General features: G+C 42.4%; 1 protein-coding gene across 1 annotated transcript in view; it reads left to right on the top strand.

Moving 5' to 3' along the window:
- Nucleotides 1-27,299, top strand: part of LOC126411970 (sodium- and chloride-dependent glycine transporter 1-like) — a 212,944-nt gene that overhangs the window by 123,908 nt on the left and 61,737 nt on the right. Inside the window, exon 7 of the mRNA XM_050081410.1 lies at nucleotides 18,016-18,253. Coding sequence (XP_049937367.1) covers nucleotides 18,016-18,253 — 238 coding nt within the window. The remainder of the gene's footprint in view (nucleotides 1-18,015; nucleotides 18,254-27,299) is intronic.

Here is a 27,299-nt window from a genome sequence, read left to right as displayed (position 1 = left end):
TATTGGTAAAATGTTTGGATGTGAGGTCCGCCAGTTATGCAAAACACCGTTTGTTTCAGCACCACTTTGCCATTATCAGTGGGTTTTCGTTTTTTTATTTGTTCTTTACATTTGGTGTGCATTAACTTTCTGGATCACTTTTGTGTTAATTACTACAAGCAGCTTGTGATGTTTTCGTGTGGCAAGCGCTTCCATTCTCCACATCATGCTGAGATGTTGTGATGCACACGTAACTATAACAAGTACTTTCCACAAATAGCGTGGTAAAATACTTTTTCACTACTCCAGAACACTGTGTGTTGATTGAGAATCCAGTTTGCGGTGTGAACCACTTTATTGTAGTCTCTCATAGACTGATAAAACCGGTTTCGATCCCTGCAGGTACATCGTCAGAGTAATTATGGGCAAAAAATTTGTATATAAAATTTTTATAAGAACCCCGTGCTACTGCCTTACTAAGTTTGAAACTCTTAGTACTAGAAATTAAGATCACGGCACCCAGATTAATAACAAATGGCCTGAGGCATTATCACAGAAGCATTTGCAAAGTATAGTGGCCGGCCGGAGTGGCCGTGCGGTTCTAGGCGCTACAGTGTGGAACCGAGCGAACGCTACGGTCGCAGGTTCGAATCCTGCCTCGGGCATGGATGTGTGTGATGTCCTTAGGTTAATTAGGTTTAAGTAGTTCTAAGTTCTAGGGGACTGATGACCTCAGAAGTTAAGTCGCATAGTGCTCAAAGTATAGTGCCCCATGTAGTCTAGAAAGCTTTAATACGCGTTCCAAGGTGCGATGAGGAGCACTACTGACGCAACCACCAACGGAAGTCAGACTTATTAAAACCAGTTGTTACTGATAACTTAGGTTCGGAGAGCGCCAGACGTCTCGAAAATAAAAGTGTTATGAAAGTAATGGTGAGGAAGTCCAACAGGGGCTATAAGAAGATCGAAATGAAAGAATAATTAAAACAATAATGTCGGACTCACATGAGGTAACGCGAAACTGTCAAGACTGTTGAACATCCCAACATTGAGATGACATCGGAGAGTACACCAGTGTCCACTATTCCAGTTTTGACAACACTTATACAAGGCGTTCGGAAATCTTGTAGAACTTGTTGAGGGGAGCGAGTTTATAGAAACGTGTTACAACCATTTGGAAACATGTTGGTAACGCGACCACTTTTACAAGTAATTGATTACGAGTAACACAATACCTTCACTTCTTTTACATTTCTATTCATTAATAGCCAAAAAAATTACCCCTGTACTCGCTGACTGGTTCTCTTCAACGTGATGCAGTACGGTCTCTTCCAATTCGGGATGAGGCATCTCGTTGGAGCACCACAATCATGCCAAGTCGTTGCGTAACTGTGGCGAAAAGGGTATGCGATAATCAGACGTTGTCTAGAACGATCTTGATAAAGGCGACGAGCAACTCTTCCATTAGTGTGAGATTCGCCATTCGGAAGGATCATGTTGGTGTATTGTGCAAACGTGTATTCAACCATGTTGCTCTAAAAGTCACAGACACGTGAATGAGACTCGAACCAGATGAAAGACATAGGACAGACGTCAAATGACTTCAACGGATCCGACGTCACCATCCCACGTCATGACCACCAAGTTGCATACCTGCCTATTAAATCTGTTTTCAAACGGCTGTAAAACGGAAACGGTATGTTTCCGGAAATGGGCTCCTATTCAAAACATTATGTACTAACTCCCCTCTACAGGTGCTAGAAGTATGCAACGGGAATTTCTGAACACGCTGTACATCAGCAGAAATGTTAGGCGTGTTCCTAAAATGAGTCTCTGTGAAGCGAAATTTCTCGCCGTCCTAAATAATATGAAGGAAGCAGGACCTAATGATGGCACCTTCCAGAAAATTCTACTATTTATTTGTATGAGGCATACGGTTCAAATGGCTCTGAGCACTATGCGACTTAACTTCTGAGGTCATCAGTCGCCTAGAACTTAGAACTAATTAAACATAACTAACCTAAGGACATCACACTTATCCATGCCCGAAGCAGGATTCGAACCTGCGACCGGAGTGGTCGCTCGGCTCCAGACTGTAGCGCCTAGAACCGCACGGCCACTCCGGCCGGCTGTATGAGGAATAAACATTCCTTCCACATAGTAGTAAGGCTGTCAGAAGTGACTTAGCCTCCGTGACGAATATGCGGAGTCCAGGTAACAGGAGACCACTAACCACTGTAAACCGGCATGGTGCGCGTATGACAAAAGTGTGAGGCATGCGCGCCACCCACTACTGTAAGGTTCCGAGAAAGCGGTACACCGCGTGGACGTCGGAACCCGCGAACAGAACTGAAAATGTATAAATCTGTGTTGCCGTCTAAAGGATTTACGTCACGAGCAGAAAGTTTCATTTGAATATTTTAACAGTTTATGAAAGGTTCGGAGCGTTCATGTTAAAATGAAGAAATGATAATGTACCACAGTCCCTGTTTTAATGCGCGCTCGCCTTTGACTGTACGTTGCCACACAGGAGTTTCCAGTAAAATGTATTGCGGGCTTGCGAAAGAATTACAACTCCGTAATTCTGTGTTCGCTGGCCGTACGCACGGCGCGGAGAGGATCTGACAAATGGGCGTGACGGGCTGTTTACCTTATCTCTGTACGTGCCGGCGCGCCGCAGCATCGCCACTTTGCACCATTTACTGGCGGCCATAATGGCGCACAGCCGCCCACGGGCTCCACTGCGCAGTTTGAAGTACGGCGCGCCGGCGCACACAACACGTGTTTACGATCGTGTCCAAAGTGCGGTGCGACCAGATTTCTCCCTCCTCCGCACGACGAGCGCGTGCTAGGGAAACAGGCGCTGCGGAGGTGCCGGAAGGAAAGAGGTGTTCGCCGCCGAATTTATCTCCTGCAGTTGTGGAGGGTGTCTCCCGCAAAACCCACTCCTGCCTCGCAGAGACACCCTGATTTACGCGTCTCTCTCGCTGCGCTCTCCTTGTATCCGCCGCGCCGCGTCATATTACTCTCGCCGGCGGCCCATCGGCGGAAGAGGTAGGATTTTATCCCCGGCCACAGACTTGTCCACGTCGGGCGACGCTGCGACGAGGCGTTACGAGTGGAAAGGGTGGCACGGAGGAGTGGGTGGGAAATGGAGAGGTGGCGGCGCGAACGGGCGTAAATCTCTCTCTCGCGACGTCTAGCGCGTGGTAACGACCAGACCGGCGTCGCCTTATTAAGGCATCGATCAGGACTCGGAGAGTTAGTGCTTCAGCCCGGCGCGGCGACAGGTTGCTTGGCTGGTGCCACAGTAACAATGACGTAGAATACTTGCTGCTTCAGCATCGTCAGCCGACGGAAGCAACAGGAGAGAGCAGTTTACACACAGCAAGGGGGACGGTGCCCTTCGGAGGCACCCTCCATCTTGATTGCAATGGTACTTTATCAACAGCAAAACTGAGCTGTTTGAAGTAACCTGTTCACCGGATTTGGCTCTCTGTGACCATACCTAAAGAAATTTGTGGGTAGAATCAATTCTGAGTACAACGAAATTCGTAAAAAAATATCGTCTCTGACCAGCAGAGAAGCTTTCACCTTCCTTCTAACAATCTATGCAAAAGTTAATGACGGTAAAACATACGTGTCTGTTTAACTAATACGTCCATGAAAGTGGCAAGAAGCTCTTTACATACATTTCAACAGAGGATTCGAGTTCTTATTTTCCACTTTCACTATGCCCGTTGTTTATGTATATACTGCGATTTACAAGCCTACAGCTGTGTGGCAGTCCCATTCTTTGTGACAAAATTTCTCTACTGAACTAATTAGCAGAATAGAAACTAATCTTGCTATAGAGATACGACGACTTTCTGTCCTCAACGAAAAGGGCCATTCCAATGAAACTAATTGCTCGGCTTAGTGCATTGTAATCTTGTATATACAGACGCTAAGTTCTTACACTTTGCTGCTTCGGTTGGCATTTCAAATATTTCAAGACACAATTTGAATTTTACCTTTACCTATGCCGACTAGAAATGAAAACGTATTTTCACCCGTATGGCACTTACATATGTAGCGTACCCCGAAATAATATATAAACTCTTTGAAACTGAACATGTCTTTAATGAAAGGGGTTATAAATACAATTTTAGAAGTGTTAGGTGCCTTATGGTCCGACTTATGGTGGCGTCCATCCATCGCAGTACACCGTCGACAACGACTTACGACTGAGCGACATGCTAACTTCATTGTTTCCAACGGAAGAGCAGCACAGGCTTGCTCAATTTGATAAGTTTCTTTAATTTGCGTCTATGGTCACAATCTTTTTTGTTTAATAGATTACCGATTTCGGTTTTTAATGACCATCATCAGATCTGTTTCATAAAAACTGCAGTACATTGTGACCATAGACGTAAATTAAAGAAACTTATTACATATACAGGTCACAGTGTTTTTTGGCGACAGTGTCGCAGCTTGTGTTGCTCAATTTGCTCTCTAAGGTCGTCCAGTGTGTGTGGTCTCGCAGCGTAAACTGTATTCTTGAGAGTATCCCAGAAAGAAGTCTAGAGGAGCTAAATCTGGAGATCGAGCGGGATACTCCACACTCCGTCTTCGTCCTGTCCATCTGAGAGGGAATGTACGACTGAGAAATGCCCTCACATTCAGGTGAAAGTGAGGTGGCGCCCTATCCTGTTGAAAGTAATAATCTTCATTTCCAAACACAACGCTAAGACCAGGAGTTATCATTTCCAACATTTCCAAGTTGGAGTCGGCCGTGACAGTGTTGTCAAAGAAGTAAGGCCCGATTAACTCTATAGAAGACAGACCACACCAGACTGTTACTCCTGGTAGATTAACATGCCTTTGCTCGATTACGTATGGATTCTCCCTCCATCAGGTTTAAACGTCGCTTCATCTGACCAAAGAAGTCGATCTTGGAAACGATGCTCTTCCTCACATCTGTTAATGAAGCACTCACAAAATTCGCTTCGCCTATCAGGATTATTCTCGTTAAGAACATGGAGAAGTCTTGGAATGTAAGGCCTAATGTTCTGAGACCGCAAAATTCTATGAATACTGTTTCTGCAGATCCCAGTCTCACGAGAGCATTGCCTCACAGATTTCTTAGGAGATCGTGTGTATGCCTGTATTACTACATCAACACTTTCATTGTCAGTTGAACTTCTCTTTCGTCCACGATCTCCCTTCTTCATATCGTGAACCGTTCTTTCGACTTCAAACTTATCTCTGATTCTTATAATTGTTACTCTTGTCGGTGGTGGTGTTCCAAATTCAACTCTCCAACGTCGGCGTACCGCACTCACATTTTCTGTTTTCCAGTAACACTTTAGCACCCATTTCTGTTGTTCAAACGATATCCATGTTTGCTGACAATCCTGAAACAAAAGAAAGCATTGTTATGTTTTTCACCGCCTTCTAAATTACTACCCAAATAATTGTATTTTTGTCTCCTTTAATTAAAGAGATATTCTGTTTCAAAGAGTGTATACATTATTTTGGGACACCCTGTATATACCGAATTCCAATCGTCAATTTCTTCTTACTTCCACCTACAAAGCTATGTCACCTAAATACAAAAGTATTGCTGTAACATTACTTTCAATTCTTTTCCGTCTCTTCTTTCATTGCCTCTTCTGCACATAAGTTACACAGCGGAGGCTTGGGGTCTTTACACACATTTCAACAGGAGACCCGAGTTTTTATTTTCCACTTTCGCTAAGCCCGTTGTTTGTGTATATACTGGGATTTACAAGTCTGTAGCTGTGTTGCAGGCCCATTTTCACATAGATCTAACACTTTGTTCCTCTTTATTACTGAAGGCATTCATTAGACACACAATTAATAGTTAAGTATGCTTTTGTTATTAAACTTCCGAGTTACCTTTTCCTTTCCTGACAGTGGACTGACCATCACCCAGAAATTTCCTGTGCTTTATCTCAGGCGTGAGAAGAGTAGTAAAGAAGTTTATCTCAGGAGTGAGAAGTCAGACTGATTCGAAATGGCTTCCATATTTAAACGCTTGTGCCTTTCACGACTGTAAGATGATAATACTGCTTTCCCATGTTCAGGGTAGCTTTCAGATGCTAAATGTCGTATTAATATACGTAATTCCTCAGGTATCTGACTGAAAGTCTCTGAGCTCAAATTATTATGGTCACGATACTATATCGTCAGCCTTTTGCACTTTTTGTGTTATTTTAAGACAGATTTATAATTTTTTACAGGCTTTATCTGTACCGTTGATACCAAATTACCCTTCCCATTAGTTTAACAAACGTTTCCCTTGTGCACTACTGCCGTTAGAGCCCTTACATCTTATTTTCTCTAGTACAATGACTTTGATTACTCTGTATAATATAACTTAGTTCTGTTAACCAGGTAATAGTGTATTACGAATATTTAGCTGACATAAGCTAATTTCTGTTACTGTTGATATTACTTCGTGAACCAGAAGAAATCCTTACAAGATAACATTTATCCAAGATGTTGTATATAGAGAATCTCGGTGATAAAAGTCATTATCTGATCGATATCTGTATTCAATACAAACATCAAACTTAGTTACGAAATACATTACCTGTAGTATGTAGACGTCACTTACAGGACACAATTGTGAGGTTAGCCAATGAAAAAGTTCTCACGTCCATTACCATCAACATGATAATGAATTAGTTGATGAAAACTATTCAATTTTACTAAGAATGTGATGTGACAGCCAAAGAAAAACTTCAGCTGAGGTGTTCATGTTTCTACACGAAACTCCCCAATGACGCATTACATAATTACTTTTTGGTAGCAGCTTCACGAAGTGATGGGTACTTTTATCTTCATCTTTTGCCAGAAAAATAAAACAAAATGCAAGTAAAAGTAATACATGAATGCGTGTGTAAGTGCTCATGTCCGAAAACAAGCCTGTGTACGGATTCGCCAGGCAGCTCAACTAATATTAGTCTTCGTGAACATTTTGTGTAATTTAAGTAAATGGTTGTGGAGGATAATCTCAAAGAGCAATGGCATGTGCTTTACTTCCTAAAGCAAACGAAGCATAAAAGAAAGCCTTATGGGTAATGAGAAGACATGAAATCAACGAATTTTGGCAATTGTATGTGAAACATTTTACCCTCTGCATTCAAATTAATTGTTCCAAACAGAGTAAGTAACTAAATTTAAAGGAGAAATGGTGGGGTGAAGAGAGGGGGAATCAATGCTTAAATCAACATAAAATGGATTATTTTATCTATATTAGACTGATACGGTCACAATCTTTTGGCCCGTCACATACTAACAATTATGAGTGTCAACTTTAAAACTTTTAAAACAAAAACGAAAAAAAAATTCTTCTTGCAAATCATTTTATCCTTCTTCAGATGCGCCTTTAAAATTTATACGCTTTCTCGTGGGACTGTATCAATTTTGGAAATATTTTCTTCCTCTGTGATGCTGGTATCCCAAAATATGGTTACCAAAGCATTTAAATAAGAAAAACTCCTGCTAATGCGTTTTTGGTTGACATAGAGAACAAAAAGATTTCGTGAGGTGATATATCAGCTGAATACGGGCAATGAGACAGCAGTTCGTTTTTCTCCGCAGGGCTGTGTGACACATGGAACTGTCATCTACATCTACATCGATACTCTGCAAATCACATTTAAGTGGTTCATCGAAACACCTTCACAATTCCTTATTATTCTAATCTCGTACAGCACGCGGAAAGGACGAACACCTATATCTTCCATACGAAATCTGATTTCCCTTACTTCATCGTGGAGATCGTTTCTCCCTATGTAGGTCGGTGTCAACAAAATATTTTCGCATTCAGAGCAGAAAGTTGGTGATTGGAATTTCCTGAGAAGATTCCGTCTCAACGAAAAACGCCTTTCTTTTATGTGACACTCTCTCCCATATTTCGCGATAGTACAAAACGCACTGCCCTTCTTTGAACTTTTTCGATGTACTCCGTCAGTCCTATCTGGTAAGGATCTCACTCCGCGCAGCAGTATTCTAAAAGCGAACGGACAAGCTTAGTGTAGGCAGGCTCCTTAGTAAATCTGTTACACTTTCTGAGTGTCCTGCCAATAAATCGCAGTCTTTGGTAGCCTTCCCCCACAACATTTTCTGTGTGTTCCTTCAAAATGGCTCTGAGCACTATGCGACTTAACTTCTGAGGTCATCAGTCGCTGTGTTCCTTCCAATTTAAGTTGTTCGTAATTGTAATACCTAGGTGTTTAGTTAAATTTATGGCTTTTAGATTACAGTTTATCGTGTAACAGAAGTTTAACGAATTTCTTTTAGCACTCATGTGGATGACTTCAAACTTTCCGTTATTTAGGGTCAACTGCCAATTTTCGCACCATTCAGATATCTTTTCTAAGTCGTTTTGATCTTCTGATGACATTATTAGTCGATAAACGACAGCGTCATCTGAAAACAACCTAAGACGGCTTCTCAGATTGTCTCCCAAATCGTTTATATAGATAAGAAACAGCAAAGGGCCTATAACACTGCCTTGAGGAACGCCAGAAATCACTTCTGTTTTACTCGATGACTTTCCGTCAATTACTACGAACTGTGACCTCTGTGTCAGTGAATCCCAAATCCAGTCACATAAATGAGACGATATTCCATAAGCGCGCAATTTCACTATACACCGATTGTGTGGTACAGTGTCAAAAGCCTGGAAATCCAGACATACGGAATCGATCTGAAATCATAATAAATGAAAAGCACCAGTTTGCTTTTGTTCTACAATATTACTTTTATTACTAACCGGTTTTCGGCCTACATGGCCATCTTCAGACATTTACTGAGTATTATCACCAAAGAAGTTAAATGTTAGGAGACAACATTGGAAGAGAAGTAACACATCTAGAGTGAAGTAGAAACATACAGTAACATCTTTCCAATGAAATAGTAAAAACTAAACAGTACATAAATAACAATGGAGTTGACAGGAAAACCTTTAGCACAAAATGGGAATAGCATGTCTACATAACAGTTTCTATTAATAAACAAAACTAATAAAATAAGATAAAATTAGTACTAGACAAGGCTGCATCAAGAGGTATGAAACATGGAGAGTAATACACAACCAATCAAAAAAGAAGAGACAGTTGTCAATGCAAATACAGAATACATAAGGAACTTAAGCAATATCAAGAAGATAAACAGAAATTAATAAATGCTGGAAAATGGAGGTGTTTGAGGGAACCTACAGTTTGAGAGTGTGGTGGTACTGCATTTTAACATCAACATTATAATCAAAGCAGTGGCTTCTGTTAATACGATCTGAAATCCTTTGTCAATAGCACTCAACACTTCATGCAAATAAAGAACTAGTTGCGTCTCACAGGAACGATGTTTTCTAAACCCATGTTGACTGTGTGTCAATAGACAGTTTTCTTCCAGATAATTCATAATGTTTGAACACAATATATGTTCCAAAATCCTGTTATTTGGTATAAATCTCTCAATTGCTGCCGATACTATTTCTCTGAATTCAAGTCACATCTGGTCTACACTCATATTATTAATTTGGAAGAAGTGCAGATTGTCTCTCAGGAAGGCGTCAAATGAATTTTTATCTCTTTTTTGAACAGGTATATTTTTCGTTTATTTTTGGAGTATTTGGGGGTTACAATATTCATTCTCGCTACGACAACCCTGTGTTCACTAATCTCTGTATCTGTTTTGATGCTCATTATTAACTCAGGATTACTTGTTGCTAAAAGATCAAGCGTGTTTTCACAACCGTTTACTATCCGCATGGGCTCATGAACTAACTGCTCGACACAATTTCCAGAGAATGCCAATTTCGGCTGAACTTATATCCGGCTTTAGCCAGCTTTCAATACCTTTAACAATTTGAGCATCAGTGTGTTCTATTAGCACTTGGAGCTCTGGTACTTTCCCAGCACAGCTATGACAATTTACAACTGTTATATCGATGGTTCCTGTATCCTGTGTTCGGCCGGCACCTTTTGTGGCTGAAGCCCTTCATGTATTTTCTCGAGACTGTCTAACCTAAAAAACCGCCCAGTTCACGCCACACAGTCCCTGCTACCAGTGTAGCCGCCTCCTGCGTATTAGTGGACACCTGACCTGCTCAGCGGAACCGGAAATCCAACCACCCTTTGGCGCAAGTCGTGGAATCTGCAGCTTACGCGGTCGCGGAACCATCTGAGCCTCTGATTCAGACCCAGAATCCGCAATTGGTCCTGTCGACTATGCTGGAAATGATCAGCTCTGCTTTCATCTTGCAAGCAAGACTGAGTCCCTTTACCACTTCTGTTAGCCGCTCGAAACCAGAGAGAATCTCTTCTGATCCAAAGTGACACACATCATTGATACCGACGTGAGCAACCTCCTGCAGTTGTCTGAACCCTGTTCTCTTCATGGCATCTGAGACGACCCGTTCCACATCTGGAATGACTCCACCCGGTATGAACACGGAGTGCGCATTGGTTTCCTTTTCTCTCTTGGCAGCCATGTCCCTAAGGGGCCCCATTACGCGCCTAACGTTGAATAATTATGCAATATTTTGGTTTTTTCCCCCTAAATTTCATCTATGAATTGTAGCACATAAATTATTGTAAATCATTTTTTTTTTCGAGCCTGTAAAGCAATGTGTGGATCTGCGTATGGATAATTGAATATGAAATATTGTATTTCTTCATTCGTCGCCGTCTTTTACGAGAGGCTGAAAACTATTTTTGCGGTCAGCCAGAAAGCGACGGAGAACATACTGACTACAGTTTCCAGTCTGCAGTTCCACATTCTTCTTGTGCTCTCCGAAAGAAGTATTACTACTCTCTACTTATTCAGCGGGATCAGGAACTATGATTAGAAATAAAAGTTTTGATTTCTAACTGATTCATATTCAATAAAATTTCACTCGCACAAAATAGTAATCTTCCTGACAATAATAATAGTAATAGCAGTAGTAATAATAATAATGATGTTGTCTCTATAATGAACAGTACTATGAGCAGCTTAGAGGCGACGTCTACTCTAAGTTTCAGTTAAATAGTCTATCGCCCTGACTTCTAATCATCAGAGTTAATCGCTCGCCACGAAAGTGGAAAATAATCTCACTACTTGCAACGCGGTTTAGTTAACACCACAGGCGACACACAAACAGATACTTCCGCGAGATCTAGGGGATCCAGGACGGTGTACAGTCCTCGCGAATTCACTTTCTATTTGTACCAAAACAGGCGTTTAGGAGCAGCCTAGCTGTGACGTCACCCTTGGCAGCGCGTAAGCAGGCGTTTGACTGCCGCGGACTGGTTGATAGCTGGGTGCGAAGTGTGTGTCACTGCCTCTCAGGCCGTATTGATCTATGGGTGCAACGGAAGGCCAAACGGAACATCTGCCGTCATTTGCTCTAAGGCTAGGTAGCAGCATCCAAATGTCCGCTTTCTCAGACACATGTTATTTTCTAACACTGTTGTGTATCGATTTAGAGTTTTGGTAATTCTTATATGAATGGAGTTAAGTTGGCTTTAATTACAGAAAAAGTTTCAGCTCGACTGCATTTAAACTTTGCCGGCTAGAATTTTTTGAGCGGAACCGACAGTAGAACACGATCTCTAAACTACTTCTTTAAAAGTCCTTATATTGACTATTGATTAGATTAAGGCCTTGAAACCTATTATAGCTTTATTATTTAACGCATGTAATGAAGTGGTGTAATCAGAATTGACTATCATTAATATAATAGATACTTAATCTACTACAAATAGGGACGTTTATGTTCGAAATTTAGTTTTTAATCAATTACTTGAAAACTATTAGAGGTAGCTTAATGGAGTCACATAGTTAATGTTTTTATACCACAATGAAGCTTCTTACTAATTTTCATCTTTCTGAGTCTAATATTTAGCGCCTTCAATTTTTCGTAAAAACGCCGATTTTGACGAAAATATTACTCTCATAGAGTTGAAATTTGTAACAGTTAATTTTGACATACAATTGCATATTCTGACCAATTTTTGGCTTTATGGCTTTATTATTCAGCGCCATTTGTTTTTTTATATAAAACGATGTATTTAGGGAAACATATTTGTCTGATGACTCTCAGATTTAACAATTTAAACATTAATATAGTGAAGCATATGTTGACAAAATATGAAAAAGCTACTTTAATTTTTAATTTCGTTCTTAGATTATGGTGCACAGACGCTTTATGATGTGATGTTAGTAGCAGCGAACTGGGGTTACTCCCGGCACATCCGCTCGCCTTCGTATCTCTCAATGATACAGCGCTTGTTTCGCCACAAATGGCCAGACGTCTAGTCTAACGAAAGAAACAAGCCATTATTTTCTTAGAAGTGCTTCTGTAATTAGTCACTTCTGATGGATTGGGTTCATTTTGAAACACAAAAACAACTGGCTCTCTTTAGTTTCTGATTCGTACAAACATCTGCAAATTTAGTCATTTGTTATGATGTTACATGTTTTTATGATTTTGAATTTGCTCTGGAATTTCTTGAACATTTCCTTTTAGACATTAAAATGAGCCTCTTTATTCAGATTTGGTTAAATAGTGAGCAATGTATTGGGAGCAGGTCGTTTTCTCAGCTGAAAGGGTACATGCAAAATCGAGTGTACTACGGTCTTCTTTATGTCCTGTGACCCATACTACTGAACACCGTATGTGTGCCAAATGGTCATGGGATAAGTTTTACGGAGAGCTACCACTAAACGGTAAAACAGCAACGCTCCTTCGTAGTGGATCTTGTGCTTAAGACGCTACGTATTCCCATGAGGTAATTTGAATTTGGTGGTCTTCTTTCCCCCTCCCCCCCCCCCCCCCACACTCAGTAACTGCAGATGAAAGTAATTACACCACATAAAGCTACAATAAATCAGAAAAGAAACTGGACGCACTGTATGAGAAATCTTTAACAGCAGTAGGGCACAGATTACTCTTTTTTCGAGGACGGCGAATTTAGATTCCAATAACTTCGTTGAATGCAATATAGTTGTAGCAGCAGCAGTGGCACCTAATATTACGTTAGCTACGGAGTCCCGGGCACGAGAAAATGGAGCACAGGACCGACTAATGCTGAAGTAATGAGACGTTGTTACAGCTTTCTCGTACTGCCTGATTTCAGAGTCGACCTGTCCTCTGGGGCCCTGCGCAAAGTCTCTTGAGAACACTGTGTTTCAGAGAAACTATTCATTAGTTATATGGAGAGCGAACAGTCGAAGACGCAGAAGAATTCCCCTTTCTTTTTAAAAGAGAAATCGGCCGACCTATTTAAATTTTCCATCATGCAATTTTGCTAACGAGATATCCGTAAGTTGTCGCTGTAAGTTAGATTGTGTTTACTGATACTTCAGTTCTCAAATAGCATTACTGTATTTTGTGCGGTACAATAACAAATTACTGTAGATTTCATGGCGGGTTTCATGAATGTAATCTTTATTTGAAAAATTACTTGTGGTGTAGACAGTAATATGTATTTAGGTTTTCCTTGATTTCACGAAATATTTTAAGCTGAATACGGGAACAGTTCCTTGGAAAAGGACGCGATCACGATCTATTTTTTTCTCCATTCGGATTCTACGGAGTTTGACAGAATGGTTAAGAGCCTTGATGGTTCTTCACCTAGAACGAATTATCCATTTAGATCTGGAAAGAGCCTGTTTCACTATGATAAGAAGACTTCCTTTTCTGGAAATTTCAACATGGTACTACTGTCAAAATAGGAATTCTTGCAATACATGGTAGGGAATTTTGGACATTTTGTGTCTTTTTTTTTAGACAGCTGCGTCTGGATCGTACTTTTAACTTACATAAACCGTAAGTACGGAACGCGTATCGGCGGAGAGCATAGTTAATCTCGTGCAATTTCGTTACTGGTTACTAGCGAAGTAGCCTCTCATAACGTGCAGTTGTTCTGAGGTTTGTATTAGATGGGGCTCAAGTGTTTTCACATTTACGTAACATATCCATGAGGTGTCGAAAGTCTCAAGTGAATGTCGAAAACCGTGATTATAAGGCTTTCGCTAGCAAATAAGTATCGGAAATAAATATCTAAAAATCGAAATCGACTGTTGATGGTATTTAATTTATAAAACGTGAACTTTTTACTAATTTGAAGGTAGTAACAATTATAAGAGAAACTATGGAATGTTTGTAGTTCCTATATCGACAACAAAGGCCTTAATTAAGTAAATCAACTTACGTAGTGTACACCTCCAACTGTCTAATTGTAGATCAGCTACCTCGACTCAGAGCGCTTACCACGGTTTCACTGTGTGGCGGTCGCAGCTGGATCTTAACCCATCGGAGAAGATCGGAAGATTCTGTGAATCGTATGGATCTGGAGTGACAGGGGAGGCGCCGGATACTGATCACTTACTGTTGGCTGAGTTGGATTGCTCCCATACGTGACTCGAATATTTTGGCCTAGACTATTGAGTGTCGTAGCCGAAATTTCTGAATCGATTCCAGTCACTTTATTCACGGCGCTGGCGTTGGTTAAAATAACAAAACCACAATTGTCACGAAATCTCGTTCTCACGTGATTTGGCGATTTACAGACCCACGTGCATAATAATCCAAACATGTAATTAATATGCTTTTCAAACGCGTATGAACAGCAGATAAAGGTTTCGTAATACGTAATTTGAATATTTCGGCTGTTAAGGGGCGATCGATGAGAAACAGAGTTATTGTATGTAAAACGTGGAAAACTATGTGCTTTATTCATATTAGGTGATAGTTTCACAATAAACCGAGACACGGCAGCTCTGTCTCAAATTTTAGATTCTTGCAACATTGTCAGGATGTGTGCGTGTAAACAGTCGTAGGTATCAAAGAAATGGTTGCCAGTTGCGTTGTTCGTGCCATTTCTGGCACGATTTGTACGAATCTGAGGCTGATGTAGATAACTACGATTCAGATAAAGATCCTTAATATATTCCTGAACGCAAATGCGTACAAAAAGTTGTTGCTAATTAGGTAAGTAAATATTTCAGCAATTAAATAATGTTTTGTCCCTTACCGAATTAACGTGACAGGGCGATGATAGGAATGTTAAGGGCCACCTCTAACATTGTTTACAGGCTTTAGTAAGGTGCTTATTAAGATTAATTTTATGTTGTGCTGAATTACAGGTTATACTTTAAAGTTATTATGCTTTCCTATTGAAAAAATTGTTAACACAGATCTTAGTACCAAATACTGAAACAATTCGGATCTTTGAAATCTTCTTTTTTTTAGACATTTCGCAGTGAAGCTTGTTTAATTCGACCAGAAAGTATTCTGTGGTAAGTTGAAGCTAGCCTACATTAAGTGCACTCACTTTGCGAGTATACAAGTTGAAATTTTTAACGATAAAATTTTGGGTACAAAATCAAATGGCACTACGGGACTTAACATCTGAGGTCATCATTCTCCTTGACTTAGAACTACTTAAACCTAACTAACCTAAAGACATCACCCACACCCATGCCCGACGCAGGATTCGAACCTGCGACCACAGCAGCAGAGCAGTTCCGGACTGAAGCGCCTAGAACCGCTCGGCGACAGCGGCCAGCCTTTTGGGTGCAATATACCGTTTTAAAAATGGAGTAAAGCAAACAAACAAACAAAAAAACTGAGAAAACGAAGCATCACGAAGGAATTATCCGAATGGGACAATTGTGAAAATGTATGACACACAAAATTGGCAATAGAACTGCTATATGTTGAAAAACAGCGTGACAAAAAGGAAAAGTGCAAACTTTCAAGCACCAGAGAGAAAGCTGTTTAGCTTAGAAATCACGAATCAGACGCTGATCTGACATCCATTGAAGTTGCTTTGTAATTAAGGCGAAACGCGTCTCGGTACACAAGGTAAATAAAAAAAAAACTTAATGTGCAAAATGCCAAATGCGTTTTTCTTTTGAACTACTGTAATGTGTATACAGTTTTTGCGAAAATGGCCCGCACAAGAAAACTGTTAATGAAGCTATAGGGTTTGGCGGCGCATATGTACCGCTCCGGTATCCAATCAGAAGGCAGAATCCCTCCGCCAGGGTCACATCAGCGAAACAAGAGAAGTCGCCGAACTATGGTTCCAAAACGACATGTGTAGCATTTCTTGCTCACGTACACCAATAAATACTTTTTAATGACTCGCAGAAGAAACATACTAATAGCCATAATTCTTCCTAAATTTTTATTGTTGAAGCAGTTAGTTTCTACACCTCATTACCGCCAACTTCAGGCCCCTATGTGAAAAACGAATGTAGACGTCCAAACATTGGCCCGCATAGAATAGTTACCATATGTGTTAAACTGGATACAGTTGACTTGGATTTACTCAACGTGTAACAAGACAACAAGAAGATAATGCTAATGGAGCGTCGAAACTGGTTGCTTAAATGATTAATAAAATTTCAGGAAGAATTGTGGCTGTTGGTATCGCATTTCTACGAGTTATAGATCAGCCGCAGTCCAACATCCATAGCTATATGACGGATGTACACTACTGGCCATTAAAGTTGCTACACCACGAAGATGACGTGCTACAGACGCGAAATGTAACCGACAGGAAGAAGATACGGTGATATGCAAATGATTAGCTTTTCAGAGCATTCAAACAAGGTTGGCGCCGGTGGCGACACCTACAACGTGCTGACATGAGGAAAGTTTCCATCCGATTTCTCATACACAAACAGCAGTTGACCGGCGTTGCCTGGTGAACTGTTGTTGTGATGCCCCGTGTAAGGAGAAAAATGCGTACCATCGCGTTTCCGACTTTGATAAAGGTCGGATTGTAGCCTATCGCGCTTGCGGTTTATCGTATCGCGACATTGCTGCTCGCGTTGGTCGAGATCCAATGACTTTTAACAGAATATGGAATCGGTGGGTTCAGGAGGGTAATGTGGAACGCCGTGCTGGATCCCAACGGCCTCGTATCACTAGCAGTCGAGATGACAGGCATCTTATCCGCATAGCTGTAACGGATCGTGCAATTACGTCTCGATCCCTGAGTCAACAGATGGAGACGTTTTCAAGACAACAACCATCTGCACGAACAGTTCGACGACGTTTGCAGCAGCGTGGACTATCAGCTCGGAGACCATGGCTGCGGTTATCCTTGACGCTGCATCACAGATAGGAGCGCCTGCGATGGTGTACTCAACGACCAACCTGGGTGCACGAATGGCAAAACGTGATTTTTTCGGATGAATCCAGGTTCTGTTTACAGCATCATGATGGTCGCATCCGTGTTTGGCGACATCGCGGTGAACGAACATTGGAAGCGTGTATTCGTCATCGCCATACTGGCGTATCACCCGGCGTGATGGCATGGAGTGCCATTGGTTACAAGTCTCGGGCACATCTTGTTCGCATTGACGGCACTTTGAACAGTGGACGTTACATTTCAGATTTGTTACGACCCGTGGCTCTACCCTTCATTTGATCCCTGCGAAATCCTACATTTCAGGAGGATAATGCACGACCGCATATTGCAGGTCCTGCACGGGCCTTTCTGGATACAGAAAATGTTCGACTGCTGCCCTGGCGAGCACGTTCTGCAGATCTCTCACCAACTGAAAACGTCTGGTTAATGGTGGCCGAGCAACTGGCCCGTCACAGTACGCCAGTCACTACTCATGATGAACTGTGGTATCGTGTTGAAGGCGCATGGGCAGCTGTACCTGTACACGCCATCCTAGCTCTGTTTGACTCAATGCCCAGGGGTACCAAGGCCGTTATTACGGCCAGAGGTGGTTGTTCTGGGTACTAATTTCTCAGGATCTATCCACCTCAACTGCGTGAAAATGTAATGACATGTCAGTTCTAGCATAATATATTTGCCCAATGAATACCCGTTTATCATCTGCATTTCTTCTTGGTGTAGCAATTTTAATGGCCAGTAGTGTGCAAAAGCTGATGACGTCAGTTTCTGGCTGCAATACCTATTACGCTCTGATTGACAATAAAGTGCTCTTGGTTGCAAGAACCAGAAATGGTACAAGCAACGTTGACGCAGAGCGAGGTGGTGCCCACAGGGACGCGATCGTGGTGTCGGCGACGAACGCTCTGACGGGCGTGCTGGCGGGCTTCGTGGTGTTCAGCGTGCTGGGCTTCATGGCGCACGAGATGGGCGAGCCCGTGTCCGAGGTGGTCGCCTCCGGCCCGGGCCTCGCCTTCGTCGCCTACCCGGAGGCGGTGCTGCGCATGCCGCTGCCGCAGCTCTGGTCGGCGCTCTTCTTCTTCATGCTCTTCGTGCTCGGCATAGGCTGCCAGGTGGGTCAGCGCCGGCGGCGCACTGCCGGGCGATATGCTGGCAAAAATGACCTCCAGTATAAGGCGTTCAAAAAAGATTTATCCGGTTTCACGGCACTCTGTCTCCTGCCTGATTATGATAGAAAGTTTCACTTGATAATGTCTACAGCTATGTAGATACTCCGCAATCCAGCGTACGGTTGATTGCGGAGGCTACACATTACTACTACCACCAGGCATTTCCTCTTCAGTTACACTCTCAAACAGAGCTTGATTTCTCCTCGCAATGTATTTCGAAGGCAGGAGAAACTCTCTGCATTCAGATTCAAATACCGCTTCTCTAAATTTTCTTGATTGTGTTCCCTTCCAGAGATTCCCAAATGAGTTTCTGAAGCATGTTCGTAACACTTGCGTGTTGTTCGATGCTACGAGAGTCACTCCAAAAGAAATGCATACTATTTTATTTTAAAATCCATCTTTTATTCTACGTGTTTGAAAATTTACAGTGTGTATATACATCCTTTAGGAACAATATTTTCATTTCTCCACATAATTTCCACCCACTCAACTGCCTTACGCCATCTTGGAACCAGCGCCTGTATACTCGCACGGTAAAATTCTGGACCAACCTGTTGGAGCCACTGTTTGGCAGCGTGCACAAGAGAGTCATCATCTTCAAACCTTGTTCCACGAAGAGAGACTTTCAGTTTCCCAAAGAGCTGATAAACACATGGAGCCACGTCAGGACTATAAGGCACGTGTTTCAGTGTTGTCCATCCGAGTATTGTGATCGCGTCCGTGGCATTTTGACTGACGTGTGGCCGTGTATTGTCGTGCAACAGCAAAACATCCTGCTTTTGCCGATGTGGTCGAACACGACTCAGTCGAGCTTGCAGTTTCTTCGGTGTCGTCACATATGCATCAGAATTTATGGTGGTTCCACTTGGCATGATGTCCACAAGTAAGAGTCCTTCGGAATCGAAAAACACCGTAGCCACAACTTTTCCAGCAGAAGGTGTGGTTTCGAATTTTTTTTTCTTGGGTGAATTTGCATGATGCCACTCCATTGATTGCTTCTTCGTCTCTGGTGAAAAATGATGGAGCCATGTTTCATCACCTGTCACAATTCTTCCAAGAAATTCATCTCCACCATTCTCGTACTGTTCCAAAAGTTCGCTGCATACCATTTCTCTTATTTCTTTGTGAACCACTGTCAACATCCTCGGAACCCACCTGGCGTAAACCTTTTTTAACGCCAACACTTTCAGTATTTTGCAAACACTTCCTTCCCCTATTCCAACGCAGTGTGACAATTCGTTCACTGTGATACGTCTGTCAGCAGTCACCAATTCATTAACTCTCTGCACATTGTCTGGAGTGTATGCAGTACGAGGCCTGAGAGAACAATCCTCAGTATTGCCGTGCCCGCTTTCATCAAGCAGCCTGCTTGCCCACCGACTAACTGTACTGCGATCGACAGCGGCATCTGCATACACCTTTTTCAACCTCTTGTGGATGTTTTCCACTGTCTCGCTTTCACAGCACAGGAATTCTATGACAGCACGTTGCTTCTGACGAACGTTAAGTGTGGCAGCCATCTTGAAGACGGCGCCACTCACGAGAACAGGTTGAAATAAGTTTGAAAACAAGCGGGAAGGATGTATCTACACACTGTAAAACTTTCACACATACATAATGAAAACTGTATTTTTACAAAAATAGTGTGCATTTCTTTTGGAGTGACCCTCGTACCAGTAATAAATCTAGCAGCTCACCTCTGAAATGCTTTGATGCCTTCCTTTAATCCGACATGGTACGGTGACGAAGCACTCTAACAGTATTCAAGAATAGGACGCACTGGCGTCCTAATGCGGTCTCCTTTACGGATAAACTACATTTTCGTAGAATTCTCCCAATATACCGAAGTCAACCATTCCCCTTCTCTACCACAAACCCTCACAGTCTCGTTTCACTTCATGTCACTTTTCAACGTTGCGCTTAGATATTTCACCTACGTGGCTGTGTGTATCAGGACACAGCTGATGCTGTATCCGAACATTACGATTTTGTTTTTCTTACTCAGCCGCATTAACTTACATTTTTCTACAATTAGACTTAGCTACCACTCATCACGTCAACTATAAATTTTGTCTAAGTCGTCTTGTATCTTTCTACAGTCACATCTTACCGTACACAACGGCGTCATCAGCAAAGAACCGCAGATTTCTGCGCATCTTGTCCGCCAATTCATTTATGTGTACAGAGAACAACAGCGGCCCTATGACAACACCCTGGGGCACTCCTGACGTCATCCTTGTCTCTGATGAACATTGGCCGTCGCGGATACCATATTGGGTTCTGTAGCTTAACTTAAGACATCTTCTAGCCATGCAAGTATCTGTGAACTTACTCCGTATGCTCGTACCTTCTTTAACAGACTGCAATGAAGCATCGTGTCAAATACTCTCCGGAAATCTAGAAATACGGAATCTGCCTGCTGCCCTTCACCCATAGTTCACAGTATATCATGTGACAAGAGCTATTATTTCTAAAATCGTGCTGATTCGTGCACATAAGATTCTCGATCTCAAGAGAGTTTATTGTTTTCGAATTGGAATGTGCAGCAGACTGAAGGATATCGGTCTGTAATTTAGCAGGTCCATTCCTTTTCCCTTCTTGTATACAGTAGTCACATGCGCTTATTTCCAGTCGCTTGAGACTCAGTGCTGGGCCAAAGATTCGCAATAAATGCAAGCTAGGTAAGGGGCCATTGCCGCAGAATACTCTTTGTATAAACGAACTGGGATTCCATTCGGACCTGGTGACTCATTTCTTTTCAACTCGTTCAGTTGTTTCTCTACGCCAGGGATGCTTATTACTATGCCTTCCATACGGAAGTTTGTTCGACTATCAAACGACGATATGCTTGTACGATTCTCCTGCGTGAACGATTTCTCGAACGTGAAATTTAAAACTTGGCTTTCGTTTTACTGTCTTGAACCTTCACACCACACGGGTGAACAAGTGAGTGGATGGAAGCCTTAGACCCACTTAACGATATTACATACGGCCAGAGTTTTTTCGGATTCTCTGCCATATGTTTTGCTAAGGTACTACGGTGGTAGTTGTTGAATGCTTCGCGCATAGACATTTTCACTGACGCACGAATCTCTATTAACCTTTTCTTGCCGTCATTTGTGCGTTCTCTTTTGAACCGACAATGAAACAACCTCTGCGTCTTCAGCATTTTACGAATCTCGTTATTAAACCGTGGTGGGGCTTTTCCATCCTTAATTCACTTACTAGGCACATAATTCTCCTGACCACGCTTTACAATCTGCTTAAGCTTTGTCCCTAATTCCTCTACGTCTGTCTTACTGGAACTAAGTGATGCCAGTTCACTGTATAAGTCAGATGCTAAAACTGTTTATCTGCTCTATCTAGCAGAAACACTCTCTTAGGCTTCTTGACTCATTTATTAACTTTCATAACAATAGTTGAAATGACATCTTGACCGCTAAAGCCCTTTTCTATACTGATGTTGTCGATAAGGCCCGGCCTATTTGTAGCTACAAGGTCTAAGATATTTCCATTACGTCTGGGATGACGAACTAGCTGCTCAAGACAGTTGTTGGAAAACGTGTTCAAAAGTATTTCGCACGACTGTCTGTCTGTACGCCCTGAATGGGACTACAATGTTTTTATTTATTTTTAAAAGAACCGTCCAGCTTTCGTAAGGACTATTCTTTCACAGATATGCACATACAAGCTTAGGGTGTTGTTTAGAGAGTTAAATTGTTTAGAATTACGCTTACGATCAAAGTTTTTATTTGTTTTTGTGTTTTACATTTTTAAGTCTCGTTTGATGCAGCTCCCCACGCTAGACTGTATTGCGCAAGGGTCTTCATCTCTACATAACTACTGCAACCCACAGCCGTTTGAACCTGTTTAATATATTCAATCCTTGACGATTTCTTGATGCTTCAGGATGTCCTATCTACCGATCCTTTCTTTTAGTCAATTAGTGATACAAATTTCGTTTTTCTCAATTAGATTCTGTACCTGCCCTTTGGTTACCCATCTAATTTTTGACATTCTTCCGTAGTACCACCTTTCAAATGCTTCTCTTATTGTCTCAGTTGCTCATCGTCCATGTGTCACTTATGCACAAGTGTACACTATACATAAATACTTTCATAACAGAGTTCCAAATAGGTAAAAGTATGTTTGACGTTAGTTTATTCTTTGCAGAAACCCTTGTTTTACTATTGCCTTTCTCAATTTTATATTCTCTCTATTTCAATCATCATCAGTTATTTTGCTGCCGAAATAGCACTCTCGACGACTACATTTGGTATGTCGTTTGCTAATCTAATTCTATCGGCAAGCGGCACCGTCTGATTTAATTCGAAATTTAACGTATGGTTAATGTATCCTCAGCTGAACTCACAAAAATCATCGAGACGGCAGATAATCTCTTCCCAATCACTGTCGTAACTATGCGACGCCACAATTCACAGAAAGTCGTTGGGAAGTGAGGCACATGGACAATGATGCACAAGAAGAAATATCTGAAATTCTCGCAGTATTTGAACTCCTTGATACTAAAGTCAGGCCATGTGCAGGTAGAGAACAGTGTCTTTCTGAAGACATATTGCCAGTTACATTAATGAGACCTCCGTTTTATGTTCGACGTCAAAGAGCAATAACCACTCTCAAACGGCAGGTGTCAACACTCGCAGCGAAAATACATTAAGCGTGTCGGGGGCACGCAGAAAACAGAGCTGTCATTTTCGTATGCCGATACGAAGAAATTAATCTAATATCCAAAAGGGCATGTCCGCAGCTCGTGGTCGTGCGGTAGCGTTCTCGCTTCCCGCGCCCGGGTTCCCGGGTTCGATTCCCTGCGGGGTCACGGATTTTCTCTGCCTCATGATGACTGGGTGTTGTGTGATATCCTTAGGTTAGTTAGTGTGGTGTCACCGCCAGACACCACACTTGCTAGGTGGTAGCCTTTAAATCGGCCGCGGTCCGGTAGTATAAGTCGGACCCGCGTGTCGCCACTGTCAGTGATCGCAGACCGAGCGCCACCACACGGCAGGTCTAGAGAGACGTACTAGCACTCGCCCCAGTTGTACGGACGACTTAGCTAGCGATGCAACACTGACGAAGCCTCGCTTATTTGCAGAGAAGATAGTTAGAATAGCCTTCAGCTAAGTTAATGGCCACGACCTAGCAAGGCGCCATAATCCTTTGCTATATATATATTGTGGTTATAACATGTATCATCAAGAGCGATGTTCTACAAATGTGGATTAAAGTTAAGTATTCCAGAAGCTACGTACTTTTCTTTATAGCATTCATTACGTATCCTGTTTCAGACCTCACGCCAGCCTGCGTGAGTTTAAGCGCGTGCCTTTCGGTTACCCGTCACTGTGGACTGACTGTCTTGTCAGTCCACAACAGTTAGGTTTAAATAGTTCTAAGTTCTAGGGGACTGATGACCACAGATGTTGAGTCCCATAGTGCTCAGAGCCATTTGAACCATTCGAACCAAAAGGGCATGATCATTTGCTTTCGGGTCAAGGGAGGAAGCATTTCCGAAAAGGATAAGTTAGTAAACAGTCCGCGTGCCGCCACGGTTAAAAATTACCACGCATACCGAAATGGCGCTATCCAAAACAGAGGCAACTGTGCCGCAGAGCGAGCCATAGATGACAGGAGCTATCAACAGCGTCTCCTCAAAGATCGATGAGCAAACATTGCTGCGTATGGGTCTCCGCAGTAGGCGTCTGCTTCATGCACCCATGCTGGCTGCTGTTTATCGGCGACGAAGCCTGGAATTTGCACGCCAATATCGCAAATGGAATGGACTATCCTGAGTGATGACGGGAGCTCTTCAGATATATCACGTTTTATGTCCCGTCGTACAGATGGGTGTGAAATGTCCGAAAAACACCCTGCAACAGTCGGAGGAAGAGCCCAGACCGGGGGAGGGAGCGTTATGATCTTGAGAATGTCTTCGTGGCATTCCTTGGGTGATCTCGTTATTCTTGATGTGAAAATGGGTCAACACAAATATCCTTGGGGACCATGTCCATCCCTACATGCAGTCTGTTTTCCTTCTACACGATGCAATCTACCGCAGGACAACGCAAAGCGTCACACGCCTCAAAGTGTACGTGCGTGGTTCAAGGAGTACCTGGATGAGTTTACTGCACACCCCTGGCCACCAAACTCCCAGGAATAAAACCCAATCGAGAACCTGTGGGATCACCTCGACCAGGTTGTTCGTGCCACCGATCTTAAACCGAGAAACCTAGCGCAGTTGGCCGTGGTTCTGGAGTCGATAGCTTCCGGAACCTCACTGACTCTTCTTCTGCTCGTGTAGGTCAGTCCGCGCTGCAAAAGGTGGTTATTCAGGCTTTTCAGAGGTGGTCGCATTAATGTGACTGGACAGTATAGAAACCCGTAACACTTAGTGGAACACTAAATATTCTTCGTAGTTCCAGATGAAATTAATCATGAACCAATTTTTAATTCGCTGAGGAAATTATAATTACTTTTAGAAAGAACTCAGATACGGAAACTGACTGTCTGGGGGCTAAAATATGTATATACACATTTATATTTTATAGATAATTTTAGTTTGATAGAAATATTTAATATTGAAATATTGATAACAGACCAGAAATAAATGATACTGACTCAAGTAACGAATAAACAGACATCGAAAACAAAGTTATACGGATGTAACACAGTAGTCATAGAACCAACAGCTGATTTTTCTATCCAGGATTGTTTAAGAAGACGACTAGAAACAAAAGTAAAGAAATAAAAGGAGAGTAATGATCGACCGCAGTGGTCTTGGTAAATGTCTCAAAACTGAGATTCCAATGTGTCAGACAGTTTATAACTGTAATGTACTAACAGTTTCGGCATATGGCAGTGCGTCATGAACTTTTAATGCAAAAATCAATCAAAAACTTTAGGGCTACGACAGATAGGAAAACGCTTAAAAGGATCAAGGAATGAAGTACCTCCTTACGACATTAACAGATTTGAAATGAATACGGGGGAATATATACCGATGGAATGGTGGATGATGGATAAAAGGACCTACTTTGCTGAGTGCAAAAGGATAAGCCAGATAGGACGGTCAAGTGAACTGTGAATAAATACCATTTTGAAACATACGAAAGGATGTGTATAGTTGATAGTTATTATCCAGACAACGCTTAATAATGTTTTTGTCCAGGGCTGGAGCGCAATGTAGCAGCGATTCTGTGTGCCGTTCATTCAAAAAGTTCTTCGTCGGCTTCCGCAGGTTGCGGGATCAGATGTTTACTCATAGATTAATTCCCACAAGAATGAAGGCTTTCGCGACCGGATGACACTGCTGTTGGTAAACCTTTCGGGGTAAAATGTCGTGATCCACGAAACTCTTACCGAGCGAGGTGGCGCAGTGGTTAGACACTGGACTCGCATTCGGGAGGACGACGGTTCAATCCCGCGTCCGGCCATCCTGATTTAGGTTTCCCGTGATTTCCCTAAATCACTCCAGGCAAATGCCGGGATGGTTCCTCTGAAAGGGCACGGCCGACTTCCTTCCCCATCCTTCCCTAATTCGATGAGACCGATGACCACGCTGTCTGGTCTCCTTCCCCAAAAACAACAACAACAACAACAACAACACGTAACTCTTCTGTTCCAAATGTTTCGTGTAGAGCTCGCTGGACACCTTCAAAGGCGTTGCTCCTCTGTTGAGTATTGCCGACTCAAGATTCGGCGGAGGAGCAACGCCTTTGAAGGTGTCCAGCGAGCTCTACACGATACGTTGGGAACAGAAGAGTTTCATGGATCACGACATTATACCCCGAAAGGCTTACCAGCAGCAATTCCTGTAAGTTATGGACAGTGCGCTGAGGTGGCGCCCGATACCATTCCAGATGCGTTCTATCCGGTTCCTATCAGGTGAATTTTGTGTTCAAGACATCCTGTCATCTTCCCCTTCGATTACTGCCATAGGGCCCAAATGAAAATCCCCCAAAGCAAAATACTACCCTCACCGGCCTGCCTCCGTGGCCGCGCTGCGTGTTTCGAGCAGTCGTACATCTGGAGGACGAAGCAGCCGATTTATTTTGTTTTATTTATTTCTCGTATGGAAACAACAACAAATATTGGAAACTATATACGATTTACAATTATACGTTTAAGGGTCTAGGCACAGAGTTAATATGTTCAAATTCTTGAGTTAATAATTCAATAATACTGAAAGGAGGACATTTAAACTATAAAATTAGAACTGTTAATTAAAAAAGGTACATTGAATTACAGTTCAACATCTGTCGAATGAAACAAATTGATAGCGGAGGGAGCAGCATTAATGAAGTCAATGAATTATCCTGGATGCTTTATCAGAGGACAGTCTCTGACAATATGCTTGAACGGTTTGTTCTTTGCCCATCCAGTCACAGGCTGGAGAAGCTGGTCTCCACTTGCGCATCAGAGCATTGCACCCGGCATGACCGTTATTATTCAGTTCAATCGTGTCCATTCACTTCTCTTCAGATCAGATCCTGGTAGACTAGCAGATGGATCTTGAAAACCTTGATTTTTTTATTGTTGCAGCCTTCCATTTCCTGTACCATTCTTTAAGGCCAAGCTTCTTGTTGTTTCTTCCATTATGCCACAGTGGATGCACGATATCAAGCAGTCTGGGGGAGGGTCATTTAAGAATGTATGGATTGCAAGGTCGTGGGGGTGATCGGCGTGATGCAGCCTCCTCCATTCTTGATCGTTTGCTTCTTGACGCCTCAATTCAGGTAGTAGAATGTCACTGACGGTATGCAGCCAAGGGGTCGGTGTGGATTTTAATGTACCCACAGTAATTCTCCTTGATTCTTTTAGCCAGATGTCCAGTGTCCTTGTATGAGCACTGTGTTGCCACAGTATTCAGCTACTGGGTATAATAGTGTCGGAGCTGCAGTACGTAGACTGGAAGCTCCAGCACCCCAGCTTATGCCAACCATTTATTTTATGATGCTATTTCGAGTTTTTCGCTCTT

The sequence above is a fragment of the Schistocerca serialis genome, chromosome 1 (genome assembly GCF_023864345.2).
Source record: "Schistocerca serialis cubense isolate TAMUIC-IGC-003099 chromosome 1, iqSchSeri2.2, whole genome shotgun sequence".
NCBI classification, from domain to species: Eukaryota; Metazoa; Arthropoda; class Insecta; order Orthoptera; family Acrididae; genus Schistocerca; species Schistocerca serialis.
The sequence above is the reverse complement of the archived record's forward strand: the minus strand, read 5'-3'. Positions and strand labels throughout refer to the sequence as shown.